General features: G+C 37.0%; 1 protein-coding gene across 2 annotated transcripts; it reads right to left on the bottom strand.

Moving 5' to 3' along the window:
• Positions 1–681: 681 nt before the first annotated feature.
• On the bottom strand, positions 682–23,989 carry HACD2 (3-hydroxyacyl-CoA dehydratase 2). 2 transcript variants are annotated; one of them, XM_053698031.1, is made up of 8 exons: positions 23,835–23,989; positions 22,311–22,436; positions 21,139–21,256; positions 21,026–21,044; positions 18,328–18,416; positions 5,309–5,430; positions 3,898–4,076; positions 682–1,953 (listed from the first exon to the last, which is right to left on the bottom strand). In XM_053698031.1, exons 2-8 carry the CDS (start codon positions 22,430–22,432, stop codon positions 1,877–1,879), a joined length of 726 nt encoding a protein of 241 aa, XP_053554006.1. In that variant the 5' UTR covers positions 22,433–22,436; positions 23,835–23,989; the 3' UTR covers positions 682–1,876. The 2 variants fall into 2 exon arrangements, with proteins under 2 accessions (XP_053554006.1, XP_053554007.1); XM_053698032.1 differs by having other exon boundaries at positions 23,867–23,972.
• Between the last annotated feature and the right edge of the window lie 350 nt (positions 23,990–24,339).

Genomic DNA, 24,339 nt, shown 5'->3' with positions numbered 1-24,339 from the left:
ATAACTTTCTAATGTTATGTGCTCTAGTAGGGCCAAGTTCTCAAAAACTTGCATAGAGAAACCATCAGTTTATTTTACTGAGCTCTATATAGTAATGTAAGTGTCCTTCACATAAAGAATAGTGAACTGCCCATAAGAAGGTACACCCAGCTAACAATGTAAAAATTGCCTTTAAAAACAATCCCTGGGGGGCCTCGTAATTCAGACAACGCATTTTACAGAATCTCGCCAGACCAGAGAGCTTTAGAGAATCAGCCCTTAGTGAGATCAAAATAACCACTGTTTCACGCTGTCCATAGAAAATCAACCACAATCACCATACTCCATGGTTTCAATCAAGATGTTCTTGCTGTTTGTTAAAAACAGACTCCTACCGCATTTGCAACTTACAGACCACCCCAACACGTTAGGATGCATGGCACATCCACATATGAAACACCTGGTGCAATGATATGTCCCATGTTCCCCTGTGCACTCCCTACAGTCTATACATATTTAGAAACATAAATAGCAAACACTCGCTCAATAAAAAGTAGCTTTTTTGTTTTTGCTTTTAGTTGAGGTATATCTTTTGTGCAGGTCTCATAACATCTCAGTTTCAAAAAAGTATATGTTTCTTTTGTTATAAAGGTGTCAAGCAGGGCATTGAAAAAAAAGACATAATATAGAATCACAGGACTATTGTGTATGACACAAGTTTGTAAACATTTTTATAGAAGTCTAAAATTCCAGTAATTGGATTAACAACTGCAACAAAACCAGATTCCTGGCAGCATTAAAAGCAATGTACTATGTGCCTCAGCACAAGTGGAGACTGTGTGCTTCTGTTATTATTTCCTAGGTATATGCATTGGCACTCATTCCTATGAACCAATGACAAATATGGCCGCAGGTAGTGGCATTCAGAGATTTAGAGACAGCTTTATTTGAAATTTCAACACACTAAGATCTGGATTTGCACGGATCTTTGTGTGTTGCACTTTTAAATAAATAAACTGGGCTCCGAAAAAAGCTGAATAATGCTATCTGCGGCCATATTCATCGTTTATTCCTAGGAAAAAAGTGACAAATGCACATACCTATTAATTATTAGATTTTTAGGCATAACATTTGACAAAAAACTAAAATGCAACCTGCATTGTGTAAAGTAGTTTATACATTAAAAAAAAAGTGTTTGGCCATCTTGGCCGGTAAATTTAGAATGCGGTTAACAATAAAAATAAAAAACTGCCCACTGTAAAGGCAAGGCCATGTCATAACTCCATTTGCCTCTTGCTCTTTCCATAGATATAAAAAGTACATCTGTTAGTCCCTTACTATAAAATATCCAGTGACTACCAGGAAGCCTGGTTCATCCGGTTATCAGGACAGCAGCCAAACACTGAGGTTGCTCTTCAGGTTTATTTTCTTAAAGCAATTTAAAAACCATTTGAATTTTGTATTTGCTGGAATAATTGCAGTATTTTTCCAGTAAAAACAGCAATCACTTCTGAAGGAAGCAGCATTAGTTAAAACATACTACATGCAGTACACTTTGGGCAACTCCCATTCCATCCTAGCTTTTTAGTTAGATTTTATATAATACTAAATCACAAGCGATTTTAGTAACAAACGCATAACTCTAGAGGATACAAAAGAAGGCAAGGTAGCAAAGATTTCAGAAAAAATGTTTAAGGGTCTCATAGTGCATGCTGAAAAAGCGTACCATGTTAGTTTGTATGTAAACAAGTTAAATTGTATTTTCATTCCTGCAGAATTTTACCTCATCCAGCTATTTTCATATTAAATGTTGTACTGAAAAAGTCTGCAGCATTTGGGTCTCTGTATTTTTCAGGAAAAAAAAAAAAAAAAAAAAAGGGAGATAGGTGAGCTGGGGTTAATCAGATTTCTTGCGGTCCACACCGATAACTTTTCTTCTTTGGTGAAGCATATGGAAGTATAGCTGCGGAAAAACTGGGAGACAAGGAACAGTGTAAAAACGCATTGCACAATGAACTTACAATAGAGACAGACTAAAAAAAAAAATAATCCAGTGATTGAAAGGAGGAATACAGCCTACATATAATCATGAGAGGGATAATTAGCAAACAGAAGAAAATGATTGATGTGTAAGACAATACATATTGGGGAAAAAAGGAATATGTATATGTGAAACAGAGAAATTACACAATTAAACCAAGAAAAATGTTGCCTGACCACAATACTAAAATTTAAATGGGTGGTTGCAAGTACTAGACTCAGTCTAATCTTACAACAAAAGAAAACAAAATACATGCAAATAGCCTCCAAAATGATATTTGAAAAATGGGGTTTTGTTGCCATATTTTAGCCAAAGCATGTAAGCTTACTTGTTCATGCCAAGGCAAATCCCATAGGCAAGTCCTACTGTAAAATATTTAAATATGCACCACTGTACACACATGCCTGGGGTTTTTATTGTAAAGCAACACACATCATCTGTAGGAAGAAAAGAGTAGGGTTTTACCAAATTAACCTTTCAGGGACATACAAGTGGGTGCAAAGACAACCAAGGCATGTGTGCCTAATATTACTGCATTTCATGCATAATATCTTTAGGGTAGGACTCACTTATGGCCAGAGATTACAGTAAAATGTTAGGGAGAACAGAAGAATGAAGGAGATAAGGAGTTGTTTGATACACACATACTAACACACTTAAAACAGGAAATAAGGAACCATGTGAAACTAATTGTAACAATAAGTTTTAAAAGACAGTCAACTCCAAAATGTTTGTAGTTTAAAAGAACCAACACAGTTGTATTAATATCATTTTTACCTTTGTGATTACCGTGTATCGAAGCCCCTGCAAACTGCCCCCTTATCTCAGTGCTATTTGCAGACTTAGATTTGAGCTAATTAGTGCTGACTCATGAAAGACTCCCTGGCACACGTGAACTAGCAGTGTCTTGCTCTGAAAAGCTGTAAAAATACCCTGAGATAAAGGCTTAGAAACAGGCAGAAATTTTGAGGTTTAAAAGGTTATTAATATAACAATGTTGGTCGTGCAAAGCTGGGGAATGGGTAGTAAAGGCATTATCTTTCTTTTTAAACAAAAGCTGTAAAAATACCCTGAGATAAAGGCTTAGAAAAAGGCAGAAATTTTGAGGTTTAAAAGGTTATTATAACAATGTTGGTCGTGCAAAGCTGGGGAATGAGTAGTAAAGGCATTATCTTTCTTTTTAAACAAAATAAAATTTGTGTTGACGGTCCCTTTAAGCTAGAAATAAAAGGCAAGTACTGACACGCAACAGAGTGGGAAAACAAGTAGACTGGAAAAAAAAAAACGAAGAGCTGAAAACAATGTAATATGTTAGAGTAACCATAGTCTTATGTAAATTCTTCTAAGTAATATTGTATTTAGAGTGCTTAACAACAAAACAATAAAGTGCCCATTAACAATTACAAAAATCCTGTAAACAATATGTCACATAATTAAAGAGCCATTCTAATACAAATATGAAATCTCTTACTCATTGCAACATGTGATTTTTGCATTTATGACTATTGGCAACTATGGAGTCAATTTATCATCCAAGCAGGGAACCAATCTGCCCGTGTCTTGTGCAGTGCCACTCAAGCACCCCAGTTAGTCACTCTGGACAAAGAAGTTTGTGATGATTATACAACTGCGGCTTCTTAACTTGCAAACCTTCAACGCAAGGTCTCCAAAAGGCTCCATAGCTTGAGCAATACAGCACTCACAAAAGAGGTTAAACACTTAGCTCAAGTCCTGCTTGGGAACAGCACATCACAGAGGATTGTTGGATATAACCACATGTCAGTCCTAATCTGACGACCAGCATTGCCCTGCATAGTGCAATATATAAAGCATAACACATTAAAAACAAACTGAAACATGAAGTGTTTTGTACTTACGGGGAATGTATGAGATCATGACAAGGATGAGAAATGTGAAATAGTCAAAAGAGAAGTTGTACTTGTTGGGCAGACTGATGGAATACAAGCCTGTCTGCTTCACATAGGGAAGTGCAGCATATATTGTCAGCAATTCACCAGTTACCCCCATGGGGTAGAGTACAATGAACAAGGTGTATCTGTAAATGTGAAAAGAAATACAATGAAATACAAAAATACTGTAAAATTAAATAAGCAAGCGCTACCCAGGTCTGAACCAAAAATGGGCCGGGTCCTAAGCTTACATTCCTGCTTTTTCAAATAAAGATACCAAGAGAACAAAGAACAATTGATAATGATAGAAAATTAGAAAGTTGCTTAAAATTGCATGCTGTATCTGAATCATTAAAGAAAAAAAATGGATTTAAAAATCCCTTTAAGCGCTACATCTATTGTCATAACACTTTGTTGGAGCTTTACAAATCAATAAAATCTAGAGTGCATTAAATACATTCTATTTAATTTCAAGTAAAACAGCAAACCTACCATCAGGAAAAAAGATTGCCTGGAAAAGAATCTTACACATCTTCCCTTTAGTCAGAATGAGAAGCAGTTTATAAGATTCTTTATATCTAAAAATACCATCAGTCATGAGAAAGAGAGACAGAAAGAGATAAAGGAGATTACAGGTGGCCCTCGTTTTACAACGGTTCAATTTACACCGTTTCAGAATAACAACCTTTTTTTTCCAGTCATGTGACTGCTATTGAAAAGCATTGAGAAGCAGTGCATTTATTAAAATAGCCAGTAGGTGGAGCTGTCCGCTTGTGTTGCAGCAAAGCCAAGCAAGCCGAGATTAATCAGTTTAACCAGACCTGAGCTATCGAGCAGATTTCAAAGGAACAAGATCTTCCTGTCTATAAATCAGTCCAGATTGTTGGAATGCATAGAAAGAACTGTTTTCTGAAAAATGCAAGTGAAGTCTGTTTTCTGCTGTTTAGCAAATGTTTTTGTTCATTTAACTTAGTTTAATTATATATTCTGTGTTGTGTGATTATTTTATTAGGTTTATAATGCTGTTTAGCATGTAAAGTCTACATTTCAAAACTTTAAAAATAATGTATTAGGTGTTACTTATGACAATTTTGAGGGGGGCCTGGAAATTATCCCTCACTTCCCATTGACTTACATTATAAACTGGGTTTCAATTTACAACGATTTCGATTTACAACCATTCCTTCTGGAACCTAACCCCGGCGTAAACTGAGGGCTATATATATATATATATATATATATATATATATATATATATATATATATATATATATATATATATATCACATATACACACACACAGAGAGATTAACAGTGGCCTATTTAAAGGTCTCCAGCAAAACCACATAAAATGCAATATTAATCTATATGTGTTTACCTGGCCCACTTGATGATATAAGGTAGGTGATTTAGAAGACTAAAGGTATAAAATGAGTAGCGTATAATTTCAGTGATTGTCCACGCAACAACAAAGAGTAAAACTGAATCTTCATTCTGCACCTGATGAGGAAAAATATCCGAATAAGAAGTAGGGTCATAAATTATGGGGTAAAAACATCAATACTTTGGTATACAGATATCCATATTTTCCTGAATGTATTTAAAAAAAACAAACAAACAAAAAAAAAAAACACTGAGTCAATATCACAGTACAGGTAAAGAACATTATAGCACTAAAGCAAAGTGTGTACATTGTTATTTATTTATTTATTTAAGAGGGGGGAATCCTGTTATATAATATACACACACTATTCTCCCCAGGACTTTTGCGGGTGCACCACCCAGCTGATTTTACTGACCAACCGGCTGAAATTTCAGCCAACATTAAGCTAAAATTAGCGAATATTAAAAAATGTTTATTGCACAAATTATCATTAAATGCATTTATGTTAAATAACGCATTGAATTTGTGCTTTGTATAGCAGAAAATTATATATTAGAAAATATTACACTGCCCACACCCTGCTACGTCATAATGCCACCAGGCTAGTTACATAGAGAATGTAAAGAGAATGTAAACCTCATTCCCCAAGGTTCACTTGAGGTGGATGCCAGAGGATCGGCGGGGCGCCTTCCTTGAACCCCCCAGGTGGAGGCAAAAGTAATAGTGTACATGGGGGAATTACAGTACATTGGGCTTTACCCACAGCCGCTTGGGTAATGTCCGTTTTACCCGGATTTCTTACTTTAAAGGGACACTGAACCCAAATCTTTTCTTTTGTGATTCAGATAGAGCATGCAATTTTAATCAACTTTCTAATTTACTCCTTTTATCAAATTTTCATCATTCTCTTGGTATGTTTATTTGAAAAGCAAAAATGTTAGTTTAGATGGCCGGCGCCTTTTTGGTGAACAAACTGGGTTGTCCTTGCTAATTGGACAGCACCAATAAACAAGTGCTGTCTATGGTTCTGAACCCAAAAATTGCTGGCTCCTTAGCTTAGATGCCTTCTCTTTCAAATAAAGATAGAAAGAGAAAAAAGAAAACTTGATAATAGGAATAAATTAGAAAGTTGCTTAAAATTGCATGCTCTATGTGAATCAGGAAAGAAAAAATTTGGGTTCAGTGTCCCTTTAAAGGGACAGTCAAGTCCCAAAAAAACTTTTGATTCAGATAGGGCACGTAATTTTAAACAACTTTCCAATTTACTTTTATCACAAATTTTGCTTTGTTCGCTTGGTATTCTTAGTTGAAAGCTAAACCTAGGAGGTTCATATGCTAAGTTCTTAAACCTTAAAGGCCTCCTCTAATCTAAATGCATTTTGACAGTTTCACCACTAGAGGGCATTAGTTCATGTGTTTCATATAGATAACATTGAGCTCATGCACGTGAATTTACCGAGGAGTGAGCACCGATTGGCTAAAATGCAAGTCTGTCAAAAGAACTGAAATAAGGGGGTAGTCTGCAGAGGCTTAGATACAAGGTAATTACAGAGGTAAAACTTGTATTATTATAACTGTGTTGGTTATACAAAACTGGGGAATGGGTAATTAAGGGATTATCTATCTTTTAAAACAACAACAATTCTGGTGTTGACTGTCCCTTTAACCGTAAAATTATATACTACCTTGAGAAAGGCCCAGGTGAGGGCCGAACTATTGGGAACCCTTTCCAATAAATGGATATACACTTTTAAAGAATATGATTCCTGAGTTTTGATTGCAAAGTGTATATAATATATTATAGGCCTGAGAAACAATAGAAAAACAGTGACTGGTCAGCTTGAACTGAAAATGTGCCTATGGGTAGCGAAAAAAAAGACTGGAAGGTAGATTGTGATCAACACAAAAACAACAGTGGCTAGCTGTGTCTACTTAAAAGGCCACGATACCCAAATGTTTAAACACTTGAAAGTGATGCAGCATAGCTGTAAAAAAGCTGACTAGAAAATATCACCTGAACATCTCTATGTAAAAAAGAAAGATATTTTACCTCAAAAGTTCCTCAGTAGCCACATCCCATTGTAAAGGACTTCTAAGCAACAAATCAGTATGTCTGTCCCAGGACAGCTAAGGGAGTGAACTTTCGTGCACACGCATCTTATTTCCCTATTCAGTTTAAGGAAGTTTACTATGAAATCTCATGATAGTTAAGTGAAATCTCATGAGATCACAGTAAAAGAGTTCATGACCTCAGTACTGTTGATGCGGATTGGCTGCTGTTCATTTCTTCTTCTTTTTATTTACCTGCAGCTGGGCAGCAGCTGAGTATAACTTTTTACACAGAACTTACTATGCTGAGCTGAGGAGATTGTGAGGTAAAATATCTTCCTTTTTTACATAGAGATGCTCAGGTGATATTTTCCTGTCAGCTTTTTACAGCTATACTGCATCAGTTTCAAGTGATTTAGCATATGAGTATTATGTCCCTTTAACACAGTAAAGTAACAAATTTGGACTGGCCGCTCCAAATAAGGCAAGTTGCAAGTGGCTATAGAAAAACAATTGCAGAAAAAAAACCAACATAATGCATTTAAAATATTTTTTTTAGGTTAAGGTAGAGTTGTAAAAAAAAAAAAAAAAAATAAAAAAAAAAAAAAAATTTTGAGTTTATAAAACAATTAAAGTGAAAGTCAATCCTAAAGTTTTACAAACGCTAGGATTGACTATTGAAACAAATAAAGGGGACTTTCATTCATGAAGTATAAGATACTTCATGTAGAAAGCTCCTTTATTTGTTTCAATCGATCTTCATTCTTAGCTGCTACGGTAGCCCACGGCTAAAAAAAAAAAATAGCTGTGCAGTAAATCCGGCTTGGCGCCCATAGGAGCCGGATTTACCGCACCACTATTGGCTAAGAGGTGAAAACGTCACCTCTTAGCAAAAAAGTCTCTTGATGTTTATCACATTTCCTCCCATTAAACTCCCTTCATGATCCATTGAAATCTGGATTTTGCCCACAACACTCCACAGAATCTGCAATCATTAAAGTTACTAATAACCTAATTACAGCAAAATCAAAAGGCCGCTTTTCTTTGTTAATCCTTCTTGATCTGTCTGCAGCCTTTGACACTGTTGACCACACTCTTGCTCCAAACCCTCCAATATTTCGGCATCGGTGACAGCTCTCTTGTGGCTCTCCTCTTACCTGTCTAACAGGACCTTTAGTGTTACCTTCTCTGGCACATCCTCTGACCCTTTACCATTTTCTGCTGGGGTACAACAAGGCTCTGTCCTTGGTCCCCTTCTCTTCTCAATTTATAAATCATCCTTAGGTTCATTAATACAGTCACATGGGTTTCAATACCATTTGTATGCTGAAGATACTCAAATCTACATCTCTGCACCAGACCTATCCCCTTCCTTACTAACTGGTGTCACTAACTGTATTTCTAATATTTCATCTTGGATGTCCTCTCACTACCTTAAGCTAGACCTCTCCAAAACTGAGCTCATTATTTTTCCTTTCTTCCAAAATCCCTACCCTCCAACTTCCTTTAACTGTTGATAACAACATCATTACCCCAACCACGCATGCCCAAAGTCTTAGGGTCATACTCGACTCAGATCTCTCTTTCACTCTCCACCTCCAAAACATCTCCAAAATTTGTCACTTCCTCACACAACTAAGACTTCAATACACCCTCTCATCATTTCCCGCCTTGACTATTGCAACTCCATCCTCTCCGGCCCCCCTAGATGCCGTATTTCTCCCTTACAATCCATAATAAATGCCTTTGCTAGGCTACTCTTCCGTACATGTCACTCCTCATCTTTTTTTATATTTTATTGAAGCTTAGTATCGATACATTTGGAATGTAAAACATTAACATAATGACATGTCCATTTGACATGTCCATGATCATCTGATTGTTCACATAAATAAAAGAAAGGAAAAACAAACCAAAAAGACATATTACAATGGTTATCAGTAAGCTCAACTTAGTCATTAAGGACAGAGAAAATAAAAAGTAGGTTCTTGACTCCTAGGAGGAGGCGCAATGTATAAATGCACTTGCTATGTAAAACCATTGTAGAGCACACAAAAAAAAAAACAAAAAAAAAAAAAAAACTAGTTGTATTCAATACAAAAACTGCGGATAGTAGCATGTCTAAAAAAAGCATAACAGAAATTAATATTAAACTTGCATACATTACCCATCAAACAGAAAAGATGCAAAAAACGAAATACAAAATTGAAAGAAAGAAAAAAAAAAAAAAAAAAAAAAAAAAGTAGGAAAAAATTCATATATGGGAAAGAATGCCAATCTACTTAAAGGGATACTGAACCCAATTTTTTTCTTTCATGATTCAATTCAGATAGAGAATGCAATTTTAAGCAACTTTCTAATTTACTTATATTATCAATTTTTCTTTGTCCTCTTGCTATCTTTATTTGAAAGAGAAGGCATCTAAGCTAAGGAGCCAGCAAATTGTTGGTTCAGTACCATGGACAGCACTTATTTATTGGTGCTGTCCAATCAGCAAGGACAACCCAGGTTGTTCACCAAAAATGGGCCAGCATTTTAAACATTCCTGCTTTTCAAATAAACATACCAAGAGAATGAAGAAAATTTGATAATAGAAGTAAATTAGAAAGTTGCTTAAAATTTCATGCTCTACCTGAATCACAAAAGAAAAAATTTGGGTTCAGTGTCCCTTTAAGCATTGGGCTAGCTTATAGAAGGGAGGGGGGTGGAGAGAGGGAGAATGGAAAAAAAAAAAAGGGGGGGCGACTACATTTTAACTCCTTCTTTGCCAGCTACCTGGGAAATTACCTCTAATTATCGGTTGATTGAACTAATCTAATTTCTTGAAAGAGAAGACAACTTGAATTTGAACGTCTGTAGGGAAAGATAATATCAGTTTCTCCCATTTTAGGAAAAAGCGTTTTCTCTCTTTTTCATTATAGATCCTCAGGCCAAATTGTTCCAAAGTCATTTGATTTTGCAGCATTTTCAAAAATTCTGAAAATTTGAGCCCAGATCTACTTTTCCAGTTCTTTAAAATTAAGTTACGTGTTATCATAATAGCTGTATTTACCAGTCTGTAGGCTGGATTTAGAGGTGAAAATTTGGAGAGGAAAAAGACTTGTAATGGCTGTATTTTAATGTAATTTCCCAATAGTCTATTTAAAGGGACAGTCTACCATAGAATTGTTATCGTTTTAAAACATAGATAATCCCTTTATTACCCATTCCCCAGTTTTGCATAACCAGCACAGTTATATTAATATAATTTTTACCTCTGTGATTACCTTGTATCTAGGAACCTTCTTCCAGCCCCCTGATCACATGACTGTGACTGTTTATTAACTATTGTCTTAAATTTAGCATTGGTTTGTGCTAGATCTTAAATAACCCCTGTGCCTGAACACAGTGTTATCTATATGGCCCACGTGTACTTTCTGTCTCTTTGTGTTGAAAAGAGATTTAAAAAGCCTGTGATAAGAGGCAGCCCTCAAAGGCTTAGAAATTAGCATATGAGCCTACCTATGTTTAGTTTAAACTAAGAATACCAAGAGAAAAAAGCAAATTTGATGATAAAAGTAAATTGGAAAGTTGATTAAAATTAAAAGTCCTATCTGAATAATGAAAGTTTAATTTATACTAGACTGTCCATTTAACCAGTAAGTGATTATGCTCTAGAATTGAATCATTTTAAGGCATTTCCAAAAACAATGTCTACGTCTTTAGCCCAACATTTAGAGCGATGCCCGTTATTACCGGACCAGTTAGCAGTGTGCATGGGTGTAATATACCCCATATTAATTAGTTTGAAGTGGGATGCACGCCAGTTTAGAGAGACTAGCGTTTTTTCAGCTAGTTGGACACTTTGGGAGAGGTTTTCCAATGTTATTTCAGGGAGCAATGTTCCATTTTACATGCAGAGCTTCAGTTTGAGTTTCATCCTGAATAGTATTAAGAGTATTATATATATTAGAAACTGAGAAGTTCCCTTCTAAGTATAATTCAATTAACTTGTCTATTTCTCCGAGGGACAAATCAGCCCCAGTTTCCAGTCTTAATGTTTCTATCCAGTGGCGGGTCTGTAAGTAAGAAAAGAAAGAAGCACGATGAATACCGAAATCTAAACAGAGTGCAGAAAACAATCTCAGTCTTAAAACCCCCAACTCACAAAAACGTCCAACTAATATAAGACCTTTTAGTGCCCAGGCGGCATAGGGGCCCTGAGAAAGTCCTAGGGCAAATTCCGGATTTCCGACTAAGGGTATAAAACCAGATCTACGATAGTTCGTTTTGCTTAGGAAGCATATTTTTTGCCAAGCAAGAATTATAAAAACTTAAAAGTGTACATTGGCGCAATAGTTGCTGGTAGTTTAGAAAAGGGTATATGAACTAAGGCTTTTAATTAGAATGGAGAAATCAGCTTCGACTCCAGCCGGGAAAAGGATACATAATCCCTCTCTGTAATCCAGTCCAGAGGGAATTTCCCTAGAGAGGCATAGTTGAAAAAAGTAATGTTAGGGAATGCCAAGCCGCCTTTCATCTTGGGCAGAGAGAGTTTATGTAGCGCAATTCTCGTTTTTTTCCCTTGCCAGATGAATTTAGGAGCATAATTTTGTGAAACAAAATAATATCCTTTTTAAGAAGTACAAACATTCAACTTCTTCCTGATTTCATTGAGACATTTAGGAAAATTCAAGCGATACCAATTGGAGGGATTATTGCTAAGATTAATACCTAAATACTTCATTTGTTCTACCACCTTGAATGGGTGGAGAACCTCACCCGCTGGTTTATTAATCCAAAGCAGTTCTGACTTCTCCAGGTTTATTTTATATCCGGAGAAAGAGCTATACTGCTCGATCAATTGTAGTAGCTGAGGAATAGTCTGACCTGTATTACTCAGAAATATCAAAATATCGTCTGCAAAGAGCGACAACACTAATTCCTGATCCCCTAATCTTATTCCTCTCAACTCCTCCCTTAAAAGAATAGCAAAAGGTTCTAGAGAAAGGTTGAATAATAAAGGTGACTGTGGGCACCCTTGTCACGTGCCTCTTTTAAGAGTAATCTTATCTGAGATGTCACCATTGACAATAATATAAGAAGTTGGAGCCTTACAAATAAAACAAATAAAGTGTAAGAAGTTACCGACCAAACCAAAAGTTTCAAGTGCTGAAAATAAATGGTCACATAGGATAGAATCGAACGCCTTCTCTGCGTCGACTGTAATTAGAGCCATATCCAATCTTAGGTGTGATTTTTTAGATACAGGTTTGTTGTGGACTACCATAGCTTTCAGAAGATTTTTGACAGGATTCCTTTCCTGTCATGAAGCCGGCTTGGTCTAAATGTATGATAGTGTTAAGGTAATTTTTAAGTCTATTGGAAATAATAGATGTCAAAATTTTATAATCTTGACTTAGAAGAGATATTGGCCTGTATGACGCAGGGCATTCGGGGTCTCTTTTTTTAAGAATTAAAGCGATATTGGAGACAGTAAAATACATGGAGTCCATCTTATTTTCTATATAGTATCTGGAAATAATGAAAGCAAGATTGATGCAACCTGGTCTTTCAACAGTTTATAGAACTCTGCAGGAAGAGCGTCAGGACCTGAGGCCTTGTTTGATTTCAGGTTTTTAATAGCTTCCGTTATTTCTGCTACTGAGATTGGTTCATTGTTGCAGCTCTGTATTGGAAATTTGTGGAAGTTTCAGGCGTTGCCAAAACTTAGATTTATTTGCCCTGGAAAAATTCTGAGAAGGCATGCCTAATATCCTCAATATTTGTCACTCGTGTCTTCTTATATTTAATAGCTGCTATAAAATTCTGTTGGCTTCTGTTGTGCGAGATCTTAGCTAGGTATTTTGCCGACTTGCCGTATTGGCCACTAAAAGTACCTTTGTTTTTGATCGGAGATTATCATATCTTGTTTTAGATATAGATCTCTCTGCAATCTAGCACTAGTAGATTTATTCAAATTGGTTTTGGATGGATTCCTGATATATTCTCTAAATCTGTTCTTAACTTGATTGGAGAGCTGTTTTTCCAGCATCATACTCCCCCCTCCCCATTTACATAGATATGCTTTTATTTCCTCTCTCAGTACAGATTTTGCTGTTTTCCAGAAGATTTCTGGCTTATCAATATAATAGGAATTATGGTGGTAATATTCTTCCCATTTAGATTTCAACCAATTTTTAAAACTGATGTTATGTAGTAGATAGTATCAATCTATTGTGCTTTTGGAAGTTTTTAATATTAATTTCCAAGGATATAATAGCATGATCTGAAAGAGTTCTCATTTATACCTGCCTTGCAGTCTAGACCCAACATAATATTAGAGATTAAAAAGAAATCAATCCGGGAAAAGGTTTTATGCGATAAGGATTTGCATGTAAATTCCTTAAAATCAGGGTTCTCGAGTCTCCATATATTTTGTAGGATTTTGGCTTCTTTAATCTTCCTGAAGGAACATTTGGGATTACTATCTAGTAAATGGGTAAAAGTCATATTGAAGTCGCCCGCAAGGATCAGATGCTTTCAAGTATGGTGAAATAATTTTAAACTTACATTTTTCCAGAACTTTTCATCTGGGGTATTGGGACCATAGACATTATATAAAACCAGATGTAAATCATGAATCTGAATTTCCACTATTAAAAATCTCCCATTAGGGTCAATCTCTTGAGATTGAATTTGAAATGATAGTTGTTTGTTAAACAAGATAGCAATGCTCTTAATTCCTTTTGTCATAAGGGGAGGCCAAAACTTCCCCCACCCATTTAGTTTGGGAACATCTAGTGGTTTAAGGTGGGTCTCCTGAAGAAATACTATATCAGGTCTGTGCTTCCCTAGACGGTTTACAATTAACTGATCTCCCGCACATTCCAAGATACAATTTTTAAACTATCCATCAACTAATGGAAGTTTGGGGCGTAAGGCTGATAACACGTGGAGGGACCAAAAAAAAAAAAAAAAAAAAAAAAAAAAAGGAGCTTCCGGTTGGGTGGAGTCAGCTTGAGCAGCAACGCTGAGTGCTGGCTACATGCTCTTACTATCAAGAGCTAATTATATCTCGCCATGCTGGTTAGTCCATTGACTGGAGCGGATCTTCACCAGCCCGAACACTGGGCTCGCCAGAGGCTCCCATGGAGCCACCCGGTTCGGTCACAAAGTCAGGTTTCTTGTCTGAGCGCCTACTAGCTGATTACAGTCTTCTACTCCATCACCTTGAACAATGTAACAGACTCTCAGGACTTTTGTCGAAATAATCATGTAGAATAAACTTTGTTTTTATCTTTCTGGAATGTATCTACAACGGTACAGATCAATGGACTGTATCGATCGTTTATGGTTTTATTTCCTTTCCTCTTCTGCAAATACCCTACTGGGATTATAGTTGAGTCTTTACTCCACAAGCGGACGGGAATAGGGAGGAGAGAGGTTTGATTGATCCTTTTATTGTTTCATCCCCATTTTCCACTTTTACGTCACTCTTCATTTGCTACATCTCTCCCTTCACTGGCTTTCTCTAACCTCCAGAATAAAACATAAAATCTTGACTAACTTTTAAAGCTCTCAATAACACTGCTCCACCCTATATCTCCAATCTAGTTTCCAGATACTCTCCCCTCTCGTCTCCTTCACTCTACTCATGACCTCCTCTCCGGTTACCTCCTCACATTCCAGTCTACAAGACTTCTCCAGACTGGCCCCTATTTTGTGGAACTCTCTCCCCTAGTTTTCAAACTTTCAAGCACTCCTTAAAGACTCTACTGTTCAGGGATGCTTATAATATACACTAACATTTTCCATTCTTAGTTCCTCTCCTCCTTTTAGCTTTACCGTGAACCCCTTTAGCATGTAAGCCTTCAAGCCTAGCTGCTTTGTAGATCACCTTCATGAGAGATGATGTACAATAGTGAAACTCTTGGCAGGGTCCTCTATCACTTTATCTCCTATAATTGTCACCTTGCATATTTTGACCCGTGGTTTTAGTGCTGCAGAATCTGCTGGCACTCTACAAATAACTGATAATAATAATAATAATTGATCTTTTTTATAATTCTGATCATAGAAGTTAAAGAAAGATATAAAACCAGTGAATTATTCCATGTGCGTTTTAGAATAGCAATTCCTGCTCTTCTCACAGGGAGGTGCCTAAACAAAAACCATGTGGTAACTTATAAAAAGTACCCGTTAGGAGGCCAGGCACAAAAAGAATGCCAAGGTATGCCTTTTGTGGCAATATGGTTAATGTTTCAGGCCATCATATCAAAGAGGAATGTATTCTAAGTGGCATTCCTTTCAAACAAATGTATTTACCGTTTACCATATACAAATATGCTGTTTAGCCCACTTGTAACATAAATTTAATAATTATTGTATATTTAAGATAGTAGAATGTTCAAATAAAATGAAATTGTGGATCCAGATAATCTGCATTATTTAGTAAAGTTACAAACCAAAGACAATAATACATACTAAGAAAAATTCTATACTATATTTAAAGTAATGGTAAATTTTATCACTTTTAAAACAGGTTTTGTTAATCTGTCATCTAAATAATAAAAAAAATGCTAAAAAAAATTCTAACCCTCTGTTTTTTATAAACCATATTTTTAATTAGTACAGTATTATTGTGCTTCCTCCGCCCCTAACATTTCTTGTGTTCAGAGACGTAGAGAGCAGTCCCATCTGCTCTCTACGTTGACAGCAATGCAGAGACAGCATGCTTCGCTTTTTTTTTTTAAACAGCACACAATGTGATTGGATGCCACACAGAAGAAAAAACACACGCATAGGGGCCGATTTATTATAGTGCGAGCCAACATGATACAATGTAGTTCTTGTGAACTGCTTGTGCAATGCCGCCCCCTGCAGATTTGTGGCCAATCGGCCGCTAACAGGGGGTATCAATCAACTCGATCGTATGTGATCGGACGGATTGATGTCCGCAGCCTCAGATCAGGTGGACAAGTTATGGAGCAACGGTCAAAAGACCGCTGCTTCATAACTGCTGTTTCCGGTGAGCCTGAAGGCTCACGCGGAAACAGGGGCATCAAGCTCCATTCAGCTCTAATTAGAAAAGGATGTCTTTTTAAAGTATATATATTTTGTATGTTTTTAGGCAAAGATAAATATAAAACTTTAGAGGACTGGATATAATAAGCATCCTTACTCTATAAGGGAGCATACATGTTGAGGCAACATAAATAACAGAGTTGTTCATCACTGTGATCCATGGCCTTGGCTGCCAGCCATGACGCACAGTTGGGGGGGGGAGGGGATTTATTATGAGATGGAGGTATTATATGCCTGCTTTATAAAAAATAAAAAAAAAAGTGTAAGGCAAAGTCCTCAAAATTTTAAACCCAAAACATAAAAATTATATTCCTTGATACCACCGTAGTGCCATAAGTATAATCATGAGTATATGAACCTGGTGATTGTAACATGACATACATATGTCAATACAAACATTAAGTAGATAACATGTGGAAAATTGTAAACTTCTATATTTGTAGTGAGGGTCTAAGATATGAAACATTACACAATGCTAATTAACCCCCCTCTCCCCGGGCTCTCGCCTTTGGTATTCTCTGGAAGAACAATAGGGAAGTCCATGTACACCTTCGTCAGGGGGAAAAGGGACGAGAAGGTCCATAGATATTTCTTGCGAGATTGAGTCCAAAGAATGCTTTAGCTGTCCCTGTATTGAGTGTAGGAGGGCCATTAACAAATGCTTTCGGAGATAAGAAGGTCTGCTGCAACAGCCATTTGAGAGTGTATATGTGCTCCAGTGACTGAGCTTTCAAAGCAGCAAAGGTATCGGGTGGATCCTTGTCAGAAAAATTAAACATCATCAGCTGTAATGGACCCCACCAATTCAGAGCTGGTGGTGAGTGATTAATATAAGTGTATCGTCTCTCAGTTGAAGGCTTGATTTCAGTATTAGGTGGTGTAGAGAAGCTCAATAACCCTAGTTGAGCAGTGTGGACATCTGCTTCCATATCTGTATACATATTCTCAGAGTCAAACAGAGTGGTTAGTGGGTCATAGTTTGTGTCAGGAAATGTTTGGCAGGATTGTGTGAAGCACGGCACATTCCATATAGAGTTTCTGTTGTAGAAGCCCATAAACGCACCTTACTGTGTTGGCCCGAGTCTTTACACACCTACTGACCGTCCAAAGATGTTAATTCTGGTGATCTAGAATTTGGAAAAAATATCACATAGTCCTCAACTGGCACACGTAGAATATATTCATGAGTCATTTTTATCAGATAAGGATAGGAGTAGATTCACCAACTTCAAATAGTAGTCATCCAGTCGTGCTATCAGGGTTTCTCCTCACATGTTCACCATTTTTGAAAGTCACAGTAAAAAACTGTAAAGGTCTTTAAGCTGATAAAGCTGATGTTAGTCTTATTCAATGGTAAATTGGCAGTCTAGTGAGCAGGAATGGCAAAGTACCCCAAAGCACGGGGGGATTGTTGGTTGTCAACTGAGCCGCCTCTCAGGCCCTATTACTTCTGATCCGTGAGTCACGGTTCATAAGCAGAGCAAATAAGGTTAATCAGATCTGTTATGGATGCCGTTTAAAATGGCTAATAACCGGCGGATTGCAAGTGATCATCAGGAGCTCTTGCAAAATGCATCCGGTCAAGAACGCTGCTCAGACAAACCCCCCCCCCTTTACCATCAGTTTAACTAGATTAAAATATAAATATGTTTTAATATTTTAAACTACAGCTGACAGTGTGACCATTTATAATAGTGGATGATTATACTGTACAATACAAAATGTTCAGAGCAAGGTGTTCTTCACCACTATCATTACTTATGTCTCACATATTATTGCCTTACATACAACTTATTGCAATGCATTGGTATTCTATTATACTCCCTAGTTCAGCTATAATGAATATGATGGAGTATTGCAAATAAAAAGAACAGTATCAGTAATAAAGGAACACTCACCTCTTTCACACTGTGCGTTACAGCCCATGTTAGGAAAACACGAGACAGAACCTGGAAAGCTGTGAGGACCACAGACGAGGGAACAATCCCTAGGGTGAGAAAGATGTTGACAAAACGGTCTGACATTAGTATGCATTATATCAGCGACAAAATAAAAGCAGTAAAAATTATAACAAGCTAAAGGCAGGAAGATGTGGAAAAACTGTTTTGTATAGGGGGGATGTATATGTACAGTTAATTGTAGGCTGTGGTTAAAGCCAATAGCAGACGGGTGACAATTTGTTGTTAAGGTTAAATCCTGATGGAGAGGTCTGGTCAGTTAGGTCATAGAATACTTGATGTAGCAGCCCAGGCTGCAATCAGGCATTATTGTAACAGGTCATTTTTGATTAATCTACATTAAGCTTTAAGATGCCTTGAGGCTGGAGAAAAGACTTTACATCGAGACACAGCAACTTTAAAAGAGACGTGAAATCCAACATTTTTCTTTCATGATTCAGATAGGAGCATACAATTTTAAACAATTTTCCCATTTACTTCTATTATCGAATTTGATTTGTACTCCTGGTATCCTTTATTGAAGAAGCAGCAATGTACTACTGGGAGCTAGCTGAGCATTCAGTGATAAAAAAATAAAATATTAAATTTTCAGTTAGACCTAATCTTAAAAAAAAAAAAAAAAAAAAAAAAAAAATGAGATCTTTGTTTTAAAGCCAGAACATTATTCATGTGCCCTATAATCTCACTTTTAGGTAAATGTGTAAATTTTTTAACACTGTGGACTAAGTCACTCTGTCCGGTCTGCTGTGTAGCCTAAGAACCATAATGGCAGCACCAGTGATTAGAGGGAGGGTTGTGAAATGTGTTTAGTGTCCATTTAATAATCATTTCTGCAACATGTATGTTTACCTAATTTCTTTCCAGGTGGTGAGAGTCCACAAGCCATTACTCCTCGGATTCAACTCCGGGCAAAGGTTTCCAAGGCTCCAAGAAAACTTAATCTCCCCAACCTCTCTGCTATTCCAGGCTGACTTATAGCCAAGGAGAAATAGAAAGGTAGGAAAGGACAAAACAAGGAAAATGAGGTGCAAACTAGAACCACCTATAGCAAAAGTAAAAAATTAAAATGGGCGCGTCTTGTGGACTCTCACCACCATGAAAGAAATTCATTTATCAGTTAAGCATAAATTGTTTTCTCTCATAAGGCAGTAAGAATCCACAAGTCATTACTACTGGGAACTATTACTCAAGTTGTGGAGTCCACATCAAAGTGTTAACATTTAGATAAAGAATGTCGCTGCCTTGTAAATTTATTCAATATAAGCCCCTATTCTGGAAAATCCAAGAAGAGGAAACTGATGTAGAAAAATAGGCAATAATGCATTATGTAAAAGACTATCCTGCCTTCAAAGAAACCTTGGTAATTAAGCAAAAGAAACAGATGAGGCCCCCTGACCCTTATGTGAACCAAGGGACAAACAAATTAAAAGATGGTCTAAAAACCTTTGTAATTTGAAAGTAGAGTTCTAATGCTCTTACAATATCTAAATTAAACACATACAGAAAGAAAAGCATTCTGCCAGGAACGAACAACAGCTCAGAGGCTTGTTCTATGGTCCTGTAACCACCCGGGAGAAGCTTCTTTTAGCCCAATTGTGCTTTTCACAGAGGAAAAGGTTCCTGAAGTATATAAGTCTGATCCCGTCTAACAAGGTCAATCCAGACCCAAAATACCAGACAATTTTCCTCTGAACAAAGGAAATGGCAATCACAGACTATCGTTTCGGAGTCCACATCTGGTTTCCCCTATCACCCTTAGGGAGATTCTTCCAGGTGATAATTGGTCCATAGAACAAGCCACTGAGCTATTGTTTGTTCCTGGCAGAGCACTTCTGTATGTATTTGTATTATAGCCCTGGGGAAAGTCTCCTCAATGGAGATGGGGCAACCAGACATGGACTCCTTGCCCAATGTGCTTAGAGGGATATGGCTGCACCTCACTGATGAGGCTGAAATGACTGTCTGGGGTTGCCATTTCCCTTGTTCAGAGTAGAACTGCCTGGTATTTTAGGGCAATACAAAAAGGAGGAGATGAAGGGACAAGTCGCTGTGACACCTGTGGTAGGCTTGCGACTAACTACTCACTGGAAACAATTGTGTCACTGCCCAATACTCCAATCTCCCCTCTGTCTTGCAGTAGCAGGTCTCTGAGGGGAAAATGTGCCTGAAATCGGACTGAGGAGCACCTCAATTTTTCATCTTCCTCCTGTGGAGGCAAAAAAAAAAAAAAGGAAAAAAAAAAAAAAAAAAAAAGACTGGGATACCAGAGAGGTAGGAGGGAGTAAGTCCTCTTAGAGCTTTGGGAATCTTTGCCTCTTCCTAGTGATCAGGAGTTGAATCCCAGGGGTAATGGCTTGTGGACGATCACCACCTTTTGAAAAAAAATAAAAAATAATATTAGCTAATAGTGGCTGAATTTTTTTGCCAGATGGTGTGCCCTTTAAATAAGGGGGAGAACAATGTATAGAAATATATTTTTGCTGCCTCATACAGTGCTCTCTTAACCACACTATATTCAATGTCTGGCTGTATAATGCCAACTCTCTGACTAAGGTTACTTAAAAGGGACACTGTACTATAAAAATTGTTAAAAGTTTTCCAAATTTTCTTATATCTACTGCATTTATAATTGACTTACCTATGGCACAATGTACAATCTGTAGGAAAAAAATAAAGGGGAAAAAATGGTTAATTTTAAGGTTCAAAAATCATAACTAAAACATGAATGTTAAGGAAATAATTCTCACTTACCTCTAACAAAGCACCAGTCTGGAAAAACTTGAGAGGCTTCTCTATGGAATAGTAAAGATGATGATAACTTCCTTTCGCAAGATATGTGCGAACTAAACCTACTGCTATAACCAGCCATCTGCAAAAGACAAGCATGGCGCATTCTGTCAAAATGAGCGTGTGTTTAATGAAAAACTTAAGACACATTTGATTGAATATATCCATACTAAACACTTTTATAAAATCAATATTACATAAGTAGCAAAAATAAGGTGAACTAAAAGTGTAAACAGAAAATGTATTTTATTATTGAACGGATACTTGCATTTAATTATGTGTTTAACTCCTTCCATAGCCACCAATTTGCTCCTCTTGAGCCTATCTTGTACTTTTCAAAGTAAATAGAAAAGTCTCTAAAAACTATGGGGTTTATCTTAAAGTGAAGGTAAAGTTAGCCTTTCTTAAAGACAACCTACCATTTATCATTATCCCCTTCATGTAGTCGCTTAGCAATTTTTTCGATTTCTGCCATAGTTTTAATAAAAATTATACAGTATTTCTAATTTACCACTCTTTTGATCCCGACTCCTCCCAAGCCCTACTTCCTTGTTCATTGTGTGAGGTCTTCAGTGGTCCCACCCGCTTTCTAGGTGCTCTCAAATGCGCGTTCACGATCTTGGATTACAATGCGCATGTGCAAATCGCCAATGCCGCTTTTCAATGTGCATGCAATAAATCGCAGTTCAATATTTGCTACTAGGGGAGCTAGTAGCTGTAGCTGTTACAAATACACATGCGCAAAACAGGAGCATGTTTGGATTTCATTATGAAGAAAAGTTGAATAGCGCATGCACAGCGGAAAGAAGGGGCAGATCACGTGGAGTGACGACCGCCTAACGGCCACAATTTCAATTGGGTTTGAGAAAAATGTGATCGACAGATAAAAAAAAAGAAAAAAGAATACGGGTTGAATTTGTGGATCATTTATGCATAGCTTTATACAGCGATAACTTTATATATACACAAAAATATTAAAATTGATGAATGAAAGTCATATTTATTTTACAAGCAAAATGCTATACTCAGTCAACATTAGGGTAAGTTTACCTTCACTTTAACCATGAAAGTTTACATTTTGACTTTCATGTCCCTTTAACAAACACAAAAAAAGGAAAGGCTTTGGTTGTATTTACCCTGCTGTCATTATAACATTATAAATGACCAGATAAGCGATTGCAAATGCTCCAGGCCCTCTCCGCTTCTTTTGGCTCCCATTGTCGGTTGATCTGCCACTTCCAGATGCAGGGGCTGCCATGTCTCTGTGACGGTAAAAAAAAACCCAGTTAGTTAATGTCATCTACATAAGCACATAAAATGCCCTATAGGGTTTAGGCTGTAATATATGTATTAAGTATTGATAGCAATATTTGTCCTGAACAAAGTAATAAAGACTGATAATACATTTAAAGTGATGGTAAATCCGACCATTTAAAAAAAAATAGGATTTTCCATCACTAAAAATAATGTTGAGTTTCAGTGATCATTTATTATAAAAATGTCACCTCATTGTTAGAAGAGCTCTGTGCCGTGGGGGCGGCTGGAGGCCTTGACTTTAGCGAGCTGCCGCGACATAGACAGGGTAAGTCTAGCAACCTTTTTTACTAAATGATCACTGAAACTTATTATTTTTAGTGATGGTAAATCCTAGTGTTTGTTAAATGCTTGGATTTGCCATCACTTTAAGAAACACAAGATATCTCCATAGGCTCCAACCAACCTGTTCATTCACACAAACATTTTGAAAGAGATACAAAAACAAATGTTTGATTTTTGGAACTTTTATCGGCTAGGCAAAAAACAGAGTGAATAAATGTAATTCTGTGAAAAACCTCTATATCTCCACTAAATGGGTGATTGTTAAAAGGACATAAACCCCAAGCTTTTTCATGTTTTAAATAGAACATACGATTTTAAACAACTTTCTAATGTACTTCTATTAGCAAATAATGAATGAAAGGGGTTGGATTTATATGATAGTTACACTGATACGTTCTGTACAGATCAAGTTTACCATCTCTTTAACTAGAGCTGCTGATTCCATATGGGACCAGCAGTGCTCTGCAGCTCCCTTGTGAGATTTATAGCATTTATTTTTGAATAAGCACAAAAATGTGGATACTGATAAAAAAAAACATATAGCAGCGTATTGTAGACATATATGCGTACACAAACTTGACAGATCTTTTTACACAATTATGTAGGTTAAATTACAAAAGAACCTTAGTATCTTGAAACTTTCCAACTGATAAAGCTGGCCTAGGTTTACTTATTACAGCCCTGCAATCTTTTTCTGGCACAACACGAGTGAGGAATCTCCAGAAAGATAAGAGCTAGAACAGAATGAAGCAAAGTGACCTCAGCCCTACAATAGTACTAGATAAGCTTATGGAATCTGTATAAAGCGTGACTTCTGAGCACACATCAGATGGCAAGACCTGCAGTTAATCTGTCACACAATAAACCCTACAGTGCCCCTGGCCTTTAGTTCTACCCACCTTCATAGCAAGCTACTCACAATACTTCCGTTTTAATGTAAATGACGAAAAAAAGAATCTAGGTTGTGTGCACAGATTTACTGAAATAATAATTCATATATAATAAACATGACGCATAAATCGTGTCCCATAGTTTACATCATGACTGACTTATGCAATTACCTAAGAGTTACCGATCTCAGGCCACAATTTACCCTTCTCCAGACGGTCACTTTACGGGCCAGGTTCAACACCTCTCCCGCCGCTGTCACACTTTCAACATAGAACAACCTAACCTGCTCAGTCTATTCGCTGTCACCGACCGTAGAAAAGAGCTACATTCTCATTGGACGATCCGCTCTTAGGGTAAACCATCCAACTGTCAGTAACCTGCAGCAGAACAGATGCCCTAGTAACAGCTGTGATTAGCCGACTGAGATGTCTATCAATTGGGACTAACCTATAAGCAGCTCCGAAGAGAAGCACGTGGGCGTTAAACAGGCTCATTGTGGTGGTTGGCTGTAATATATACTATAGTTTCCCCCACCCACACCTCATCTACGCGGACGGTTATAGAGCAAGTGCGCTTCAGTTCTTGGAAGTTCAGGAGAATATCATGGGTCTTGGACTACTTAGCCAATAGCTATAGACAGCGATTTTGCAGCTGAGTGTAGTTATCCGTTCTGTC

Source organism: Bombina bombina, chromosome 1 (genome assembly GCF_027579735.1).
Source record: "Bombina bombina isolate aBomBom1 chromosome 1, aBomBom1.pri, whole genome shotgun sequence".
NCBI classification, from domain to species: domain Eukaryota; kingdom Metazoa; phylum Chordata; class Amphibia; order Anura; family Bombinatoridae; genus Bombina; species Bombina bombina.
Note: the sequence above shows the minus strand (reverse complement) of the source record. Positions and strands in the feature narration are given on the sequence as shown.